The sequence below is a fragment of the Dasypus novemcinctus genome, chromosome 1, assembly GCF_030445035.2.
Source record: "Dasypus novemcinctus isolate mDasNov1 chromosome 1, mDasNov1.1.hap2, whole genome shotgun sequence".
Lineage (NCBI taxonomy): Eukaryota > Metazoa > Chordata > Mammalia > Cingulata > Dasypodidae > Dasypus > Dasypus novemcinctus.
The window spans coordinates 54,448,260-54,458,196 of NC_080673.1; the positions used below are offsets into that span (position 1 = coordinate 54,448,260).

General features: G+C 42.9%; 1 protein-coding gene across 3 annotated transcripts in view; it reads left to right on the forward strand.

Annotated features, from left to right (window-relative positions):
- Positions 1 to 6,434, forward strand: part of SETD7 (SET domain containing 7, histone lysine methyltransferase) — a 42,358-nt gene extending 35,924 nt beyond the window's left edge. For all 3 annotated transcript variants that reach the window (XM_071214602.1, XM_004471951.5, XM_071214597.1), the window contains one exon: positions 602 to 6,434. In XM_071214602.1, coding sequence (XP_071070703.1) covers positions 602 to 782 — 181 coding nt within the window. In that variant the 3' untranslated portion in view covers positions 783 to 6,434. The remainder of the gene's footprint in view (positions 1 to 601) is intronic.
- The last annotated feature ends 3,503 nt before the right edge of the window (positions 6,435 to 9,937 follow it).

The following is a 9,937-nucleotide window of genomic DNA, read 5'->3' on the forward strand; positions in this document are numbered from 1 at the left end:
AGTGACGAGCTGCTGCTCCCTTCACTGGGAACTGTTAAAAGAAGCAGGTTGGCGCAGATGTCTAGCCTTTCCTCTTGGAAAGAAATCTCCGTCTACTTTTATGCTAGAAAATAATGCTTCCTCTGTATGCATAGGGTGGAATACAGAGAACATCTCGGGGAAAGCCTTCCTGGGAGGGACAGCCAGGTAATCTGACGCTCCAGGGAGGGCTGTGGCCAGATGTGCTGAAACGCTGATGGGCTGCAGAGGATCTGACTTCTAATGGAGGACAGGGTTTTGTTGTTGACTATGATTCCTTGGTTTATAAATCCAGAGTGCCAAACACGCTCAAACAGGAAGATGGAGCAGTGCTTTTCAGACTTGAATATATATGTGAATTACCTGGAGTCTTGTTAAAATGCAGATTCTGATGTAGTGGGGCTGTGATTCTGCGCTTCTAACAAACTCCCAGGTGCCACTACTGGTCCACGGGCCACACTTTGACTCCCTGCCATTGGAGTCCAGGGGAAAACACCGAGGGTGATCCCTGCATCAGCCCCTGCGCCTTTGCTTCTGCCTCCTGGTCTGGTCCGGGAATGACTGTGTTCACTTGATTGTTTAGGTTTGTTCACCCCCGTTTCGGGCCCATCAAATGCATCCGCACTCTGCGAGCCGTGGAGGCCGATGAGGAGCTCACCGTCGCCTACGGCTACGATCACAGCCCGCCAGGAAAGAGTGGGCCTGAAGCCCCTGAGTGGTACCAGGTGGAGCTGAAGGCTTTCCAGGCCACCCAGCAGAAGTGAAAGGCCTGGCGTTCGGGTTCAGAGACCTGGAGTAGAAACTTGGATCTATGCACTACGTTTATCCAACTTCGGGACAACCAGGGACTGCTCATGCTGTGACGTCACATCCTCTCGCCCTGCATTAGCAATGACTTTCTTGCATTCTAACTAGGTTTGACTATATTACTCATACCAGATTTAAAATTAGCTAGCTTTGCAACAACGTCCTACTGAGAGGTATTGTCGAGCATTTGACATAAAACAGCATGATGTTCTTTGGTGGTTCAAGACTAAATCTGTGTCACGTTCAGAGATGCCAAATGATTAGACTGAAAAAGGGAAATGCGGTTTTCAGTCGTTTTTTAGTCAGTGGTTTTTCCATGTTTTTTTTTCCTATGGCCAATGCAAACTGCGTTCTTCCTCTTGCATATGTACCGCACCAAGGGTGGAGAACTACTACATTTTTATATTCTCTAAATGTAGTATAATTTGCCTTTTAACCTTTGATCTGTATCTTGCAATAGAATGGCTTCCCTTTTTCCTAGTGAACAGAAGCCCACTTTTTTGAGTCCTTTCACTCTTTGGTCCCCCATTTTAGATTGCTTTGATGAGAGAAATCCTTCCAAATGGATTTTGTGTCAGTGGCAGTGCGTAGGTTGCCCTGGCTCTTTCTATATCATTGTTTCATTATTATGTCCTAATATAATTAAGAACTGGCTTATAGGGCCGGGGTATTATTATAGAATTATTATTCTCGCATGAAAACAAAGATATCTTTGCTTTATGATGTGAGAAGAAATGAATTTGCTTTGTTTGCATTCAGTTATACAAGAGTTATATACTTTCAGAAAGGAGAGAGGGAAATGAGTATTTCTAAGCAGTAACTCTGGCAGTTTTGCAATATCTTCAATAGTGCTTTAGTGATTTTTTCTCCTTGGGTACACATTAAATGTATGTAACATAGAGCAGTCTGGCTTGTGGCGTAGTGCATTGAATCAAAAAGTCAAATAACGAACTCGAATTCTAACACAGAATTCAAATGTTTTTTTAAATAAATTGATACTATTAAGCCAGACATACTGATCACTAGGTGCAAATCAAACCTTAAAGCTAAAACTCGCTTCAGTGCATTGCAAATTAAGAGTAACACCTGTATAGTTTAAAACAACAGTATGAATAGCATTTCAGCCATTCTGCAAGCCATATGTAATCACCACTGCAGAAATAAAGGGGGAAAACCCCTGTTTTTCAGTTTAGCTAATTAGGTCTGTAACATAGCTAGGATTGCTCTAATGAATTCTGAGATTTTTGTTTTTTATAAGTGCCCTCACCGCAGGCCGTAGCTAGGACTTCTTTAGATGCCTTGATGAGGTAGCTGGATGGATAGGTCTGCTGGGCAGCATTTGCTGCAACGTGCAACTGTCAGTGGTGGCACCTGTTGCCTGAATCAGTTTTGCCTTGGACACTGTAGCAGGCCTTCCAGACTATAGCAGATTATGAACTCAGGTTGATTCGAGAAGGCTTATTAGGAATGCGAAGCGTAAAGAAACAGGCTGAAGGAAGTTTGCTTTTTCTTGTCAGTTATATGTTGCTCTTATCCAAAGTGCTTGATCCAGAAGTGCTCAGAACTTTGAGTCCAGGAGAGCCCTGGGCTCGGGATTCAGCCTTCCAGACTCGGGTAGAAACAGCTCTTCCCTCGGCAAGGCCAGCCTTCCCAGAGTACTTCTCAGCACCCAAGTGCTCTGCAGCCAGGTGGCCGCGGTTTCTGGGAGGTCCTGTGAGCCCTGTCTGAAGGCTGAAACTGATGGAACTCACACGGGAAGGCGTTGTCGGGGCTGCAGGAAAGCTCTGCCACGAAGAGAACTGAACGGAGCTTTTGACTTAAAAACTAAGGTTCAATTAAAAAACACACTAGGATAGGATTGCTTCTATTCTGTAGAAAGATGCCGTTCTGTAAACTTTGATAGATGGGCGGTTCCTGGACTTTTTTCTGTTAGGTGCTTTCATTCTAATGTATCCCAAAGCAAGTGACTGTCTTCAAGGAGAAGGGTGGTTTTGGCGAATCTCAGCCAGATGGGTTGTGGAGCCAGGTCAGCAGGGAGTGGAGCCGGGGAGGGGCTATCACAGCAACCCTCCCATCCAGCCACGCTCTGAATGAGCTCGTTCCGGAGGGCAGGACTGTTCTGGTCAAAGCTGCAGTGGAGAATAATAATTTCTGTTCTTGTGAGCCATTCTGTCCCATTCGAATGGAATTTCTAATAGATTTTTTTTTTTATTAGAGAGATCAGAGAGCCATAAATAGTTATTAATCAGCTCATCAGGTTTTCAGATTATATGTATGTATAACATTATGAGCTTAAAACACAGCAAGCACTGTGTCTAGTGACCTTCAGGTATTTCAGAGGAAAAAAATACACCCAAGCTGAGCCTCCCTCTTTCCCCTACTCTCTTCACACATCCTCGCTTCCTCTGGCTCTTCTTTCTCCCACCAGATCTCTTTCCCTTTCTCTCTGCCATTGTGAGAATGCCTGAAAATGCATTACACTGCCCCGCCAGCTCCCCTCTCTCCCTCCCTGCTCTGGGTTCCGCTCCACTCGTGTGACTCGCTCTGCGCGTCTCTCCGTGTGTGCCTTTCGGACTCTGTGTGTCCTCCTCCGTCTACACTGGGGCTCTCTCGGCTCCCGCCACCCTCCTGGCTCTCTACCTCCTCCTCCCCAGCACTCACACGTTCCCAGGTGTAAGGCTTTGTGACCGCGTGGAGTCGGACGAGGGAGGCTTGAGATTCTCCGAGTCCTGCGTGTAGGTAAAAAAGCTAAAAGGGTTGAGATTCTGCAAGAATTAACGGTGAGGAGGTACGCGATGGTAGGGTTTGTTCCTTGTGTGAACCAAAGGGGGAGGGGGAACGCCTCGGAATGTGTTGGACTACTGAATCTTGAAATCCACCGTGGAGAGAAATACGTCGGGAACGCAGCTGAATCTGGTAGTTTCATAAGCAATAGAAACTCAGCAGAAATGTGGAAGGCTACATGTGGTGAGGAATAAAGAAATAACTTGTTGCTTTCCCAAAAAAACGGCCTGAACCTGTGAGTGTGCATGCCACCTTAGTCCCAGGGAGCTCCCCCAGAGCCGTCTCACTCAGAGCCCAAAAGCCTGCATGAACTAGAGCTTTCCTTAGCATCTTTTTTATGAGAAAATATTATCTTGTGTTAGAGTTAGGAATAGGAACTCATCTGTAGGAGTATGTCCCCCAATGGACATTTGAATAGACTGACAAAAACAATTATTGTAAGGATTGAGTTTCCGACACAAAGGAATGATGTGATACAAAGCAACTGGGGAAGACGACTTGAGTTTTGTAGTACCTATTCTTATTTTCAACCTGCTTCATCCCTGTCTTCCTGAGAAACCAAGAAGGAAATTAGTTTTTCAAGATCTCTTTGAATCTGTCTGAGGCTGTAGTTAAATCTGTTTGTCCTCTGGGGGTTCTTCCCACTCGAAAAACGATTTCTTTTATCACCAGTGACCTGAAAAGGAACACAGAAGGCCAAATGTTACCCTTTACAACATTTAACCTATTAAAATTGCGGTAACTGCAAACAGCGATATAAAGGGTTGTCTTCTCAGTGAGACAGTATGTGGCACAGTAGTAACTTTCATTTGACATATGAAACTCTTAAATCACTCACTACAAAATGCATTTTAAATCTTCCAAGAATGTAGAAGTACAGTTTTCTGTTTAGTTTGGTTTTAAAACAGTTGTCTCAAGTTTCTGTCAGAGTAGTGATTTAGAATCCAGACATCTTTTATACGATTGCTTTTTTTGGAGGGGGGGTGGGGAGAAAAGCAAGCAAAACTATTTGCAAGACTGATAGTTGTTTATTTGCCACAGATCAAAGGTTCACAAAATTGTTTAAATTTATATCCATTTAAAGTACCTTGATAGATTGCTTTTTTTCTTTGACCTTTCCCCTTAGGAATTTGGATCCTCAAAGACATATTTTTATTTTTAAAAACCCAAATTTTAATAGTTTTATTTTGCAAAATGTGTGCACACATATTCAAAGCAATGAAACTATTTCAAGCCATACAACCACAGGGGTGGGAACCCTTTTCACAACTTTTAATGTGTTTGTATGTAAATAGATGTTTGTATGAAATATTTTCATGGTAGAATGAATATATTTAAATGAAGTTGAACTATTCCAGTGCTATTTAAACAAATTACAAAATTTTTGGTGAGAATTATCTGAGTCTATTGAGATATGATGCAGATCAATTTTGATTTTTTAAAATCAAAAGCCTACAAATGACTCTGACTCATGGCAACTTCCCTCACGTTGTTGCATCTGATGTGGAAAGAGCTCGTAGGCTTCCCAGTGCCTCAGCCGCTTCCTGGTGGTGAGTTAGGTGCTAATGGAGGTGTGTTCACCTTTTAGTGATCTCACAACGGGCCTTGGAGGGGCCTGAGAGTGAATCAGAGGCATTAGAGACACCGGTGCAGTTATCCGGAGCACAATTTCTTTGCAGGGCAGCAGAATCTGAAGCCAGACGTGGTCATGAGAACCTCCAAACTGGGTTTCCTGGCCACCATTTTCCGCCACCCTTACTGCCTAGTCCACAAGTCAGGGAGGCTGCCCTCAGTGGAGTTGGGGTTCGTACCCCAGGGTGGGACTTCACAGTTTTGTCAGCAAGCCCTGCCTCCTGACCTCTGCCTAGCCCAGAGGAAGGAGAAAGGAGCAGCTGGCCAGGGGCCCATTTCTCAGCACAGTATGTTTCCTGTCTCAGCTCTGGAAGACTATGCGCCTAAGCACCAAACTTCCAACCAGAGAGAGACATCCTTGGATAACAGAAATCCTTGCTTCCTCTGTCTGTGATTTTACACACAGTTGTCAGAAGTCGTTTTAATGTCAAGACCAATCACATCCCTAGGACATACCTCCCAACTCTCCAGATTCTTGTGTTTCTGAAAAACTCCTTTATAATGATACTCAACTTGAATGGGTTGTGTTTTTTTTTTTCTTCCACTTTGGTCATGGATATAATGAAATGATATTATGACAAATGTTCACTGTGTATACTAGCAATATGTACACACGTGCCAATATATCTTAACATATCTACTTAGTTACATTTTGGGTTATTATGATTATCTGGATTCATGTATTGGCAAACTACAGGGAATAGATCATACCTACGTATCATTTTAAAAAATTATGTCCATGATTCTGAGCTCCCTGCTTCAACAGCTCTTCCTCCTGGGTTCTCTGTGTTCTTTCTTTATCCTAAAATGCATTGATTAGGTTGTGAGGTATGTTTTTAAGGATTGAAAGCCAGGGGTGAGCCTGCAGCATTTATTGCAACAGAAAGTTAACCCCATCATAGTTAGTGAGCATCCTTGATTGGTCTTTCATGGAATTTGAACTAAATCTATGAGCCTTATTCAGTATCTATGATTCTATGATTTTTTAATTATGGGAAATTAATGAAAGATGTTTACATGAATTACTGTGTTATGAATGAGTTTTTTGTAGTGTGTCTGGGTGCATGTGCAAGAGAGCAGGAAAAATGTTTCTGAAACAAAACTTGACAAATATTTGTAATGAAAAGTAAACTTAAAGATTGCTATATTTGCGCTATAGAAACAATGCAAGTATTAAACAAAATATTGAAACACTTGTTATTGTCTTCCTTTGGGTCATCAAGGGCAGAAAAGCATTAACATTTTTCTTATGACGTATCTAACTATATATTTAAATTACCTAAGCAAACTTTACATTTTAAGTTGCTTAAAAATATTAACCATTTATAATTTTCAAAGCAGTATAGTAAGGCCTGAGGAGTATAGAAAGTTAGGAACTTGCCATGTATTTGGCATGACTCAACACACACCAGGGAAGCCACAGTTAGTAACACCAACCAAAATGTATCTGACTGAATACATACGTGCTAAGGGTGTTGAACATAGATGATCAGGAAAAATGAAATATGTATAACGTCAATTTATAGTTTCAAGAAGATGTAGTAACTGTTAGACGTTATGGTAGATTTGGGTGAACTTAAGATGGCTTTCAGCCAAGGAATCCAGGAACCCATTATTCCTACCTTAATGCACCCAATATTCTCAAGCTCTCCCCTCCAACATTTCCAAAGCACTAAATCCAATAAAGGGTTTCAAAATAGTACTTCATTTTTAGCCAGCCTCCAAGCCTGGGTAAGTTGGGCCAAACCTAACACGAGACCCAGTTAAGCCTCAAGCCAGAGCATGCTGTGAGAACTGCTTTATGACGTCCCTCAGTGGCCCAATCCCAGGTCTTGACACACTCCAGCCAACTACATGGGAAGGAAGGAAACAGAAACAAGTGAGAGATGACTAAGGCAAAACTGCTCATAGACCAGCTTCACTACATGGACAAAGGCACATTTGTAAGACACAGAGTCAAAACACCATATTAATATTCTTCCTCTCTGGAATTTGGAGGAAGAGTGGACTATGGGATTCAAAATACGTTACAAACTGGAAAAGTCTAAGAAGCTAAATTCTTGAAAGTAAAGGATCAGGCAACTTTTGTGGGTTAAGTTTAGGGCAGACCCAATGGTTTGTAGAATAAAGTAACGTGAGGAAGATGAAGACCAAATTATTTTAGTCACAGTAATCACACCACAAATATTGCTTATCTAAATAGCTGCCTTTAGATTTTTAATCTTCTGAATAATCCAGCCTACTAGTTCAGTATTAGACTTGAAATTACTCAACTGCCTTGTCTAAAATTAGGTAACAGTCATTCAGAAGAACTACATGCTATAGTGGACATTTAGTTTTAACTCAGTCTCTGACCAATTTGTGGTTATTCAGTAAAAAAGGTTCTGTTCCAAAAGTATTTTAGAAAACAGTTACTATTCACATAAAAAGATAATGCTAATTACCCTGCATCATATCCCTAGGCCCAGTGAACATATTAAAGTTTTGTTTCTTTGCAAAAACCTAAAATAGGGTTTTGAATTTAGAACTCTACTTCTTACCATATAGATCCATATAGAGTGTTAAATTTTTACTTTTGCAGTATTGGAATGCTTTCAGCTTCAAGAAACTTAAAAGTTCAACTCAATATGGCTTAAGCAATAAGGAAGGTTTTCTCTTACCCATAAGAAGTATTGAGTGACCCTGGAGTTGGTTAATTCAGTAACTCGGGGTTATTTCTATCTTTCTGCTCTGCCACCTTGTCAGGTTTGTCCTGGAGGCCAGCTCTCCTCACAGTCACAACATGACTGCTCTAGCTCCAGACATGGCAGCTAGATTTGACAGCAAACAATGGGTGTAAATGGTCTTTTCCACGGGGCTCTATCATTGAGGAAACCTAAACCAACCACTGGCATGGGCAATGCGGCACCATGATTATTAAGTAAAGCATGACTGTGTGGACAAGGGTGGATCACCTAAACAAAGCTGAGTTTCTCCTAGCAAGGAAGAACGGTGAAACCACAATTGGGTGCCACCCACTGAGTTTGCCTCATCTGCATTAAGGGTTTTTTATTTCCTCAAAGAATAAGGGAGGTTAGTCTTTTGAGAAAAATTAAATATATGCATCCTTAAATTCAGATCAATTTGGAGATGGGAAACAGTCTTGGCCCAGTGGTTAGGGCGTCCGTCTACCACATGGGAGGCCCGCGGTTCAAGCCCCGGGGCCTCCTTGACCGGTGTGGAGCTGGCCCATGCGCAGTGCTGATGCACGCAAGGAGTGCCGTGCCACACAAGGGTGCCCCCGCGTAGGGGAGCCCCATGCGCAAGGAGTGCACCCTGTAAGGAGAGCCGCCCAGCGCGAAAGAAAGTGCAGCTTGCCCAGGAATCGCGCTGCACACACAGAGAGCTGACACAACAAGACGATGCAACAAAAAGAAACACAGATTCCCGTACTGCTAACAACAACAGAAGCGGACAAAGAAGAACACGCAGCAAATAGACACAGAGAACAGACAACTGGGGTGGGGGGAGAGGAGAGAAATAAATAAATAAATAAATCTTAAAAAAAAAAATCAATTCGGAGAATTAGCCGGTATGGGGAGGGGGGTGGATTTCTACCAAGATATGTTTATCTGGCATTTACAAGGCAGTTGTAAGTGTATTTGGTTATTCATTTCATCCTCTTTTCCATATGATATATGAACTGTTATCACCCCATTTCACAGAGGAAAAATTGAGGCATATTATTTAACTTGCAGTTAAATAACATGGTAGAGGCAGAATATGAAGCTGGGAGGCCAGGCTCCAGGCTGCTCTCTTAGCCATATCCATGGTTGCTCTTTCTACTCCTGCCTTTCTGTCTTTCGTATGCCCCACATAGGCCATCCATTAATATCCTTCACCTTTCTTTCCCTTGATCATTCACTTAACCAACCAATCAATTGATTCCCTTGACTGTGGTCTTTCCATGCAACAAATAGACCTACAACTTACTCTCATCACACTCTCCTACAATTTTACTCTCATCGTTTTCTGCACTGATCCTCTGCAGATCCTCGTTTGAATTTGTCGTAGCCTCTCCATCCCATCTTATTCCTCATTCCTCACCTCCACCACATAAAGCAAGCACCCGCAGCAATGAAGTTCCTCTCTTCCTGCCTCTCTGTTGGGGCACCAGGGCAAGCAGTGCCAGTGGGAAGGTCCCAAGCTCTGGTTTCAATCAGCTTTGCCGCTATCTACATGACATTGGGCTTCAGGTTGCTATCCGATAAGGATAAGGCGTGCTGTGCAGGGTTGCTCTAGGGTTTAAGAGCTTGGGTGTTTGACTCATGGAGGAGACTCGCTGTGTCCTTCCTTCTGCTCTGGAATGCCACCTTTCCAGGCACACACAAACCCTGCCTTCTTCCAAGGAAGGTCCCTACCAAGAGCCCCTGTCCCAGTAAGCCTGACCTGACTCTTCCGGACCAGCCCTAACTGGTCTCCTCAATCTGTCTTAAAATAGACTTAAAAAATAAGGGGAGGCAGTAGGCAGAATAGCGTCCCCTCCCTCAGAGATGTTCATGTCCTAATACCTGGAAGCTGTGAATATGTCATCTTACATGGCACAGGGGAATGAGAGATCAAACTGAGTTTGCTAATCAGCGGACCCCAAAATAGGGAGGTTATCTTGAATTACTTGGGTGGGCCCAAAATAATCACAAAGGTCCCTAAAAGCGGA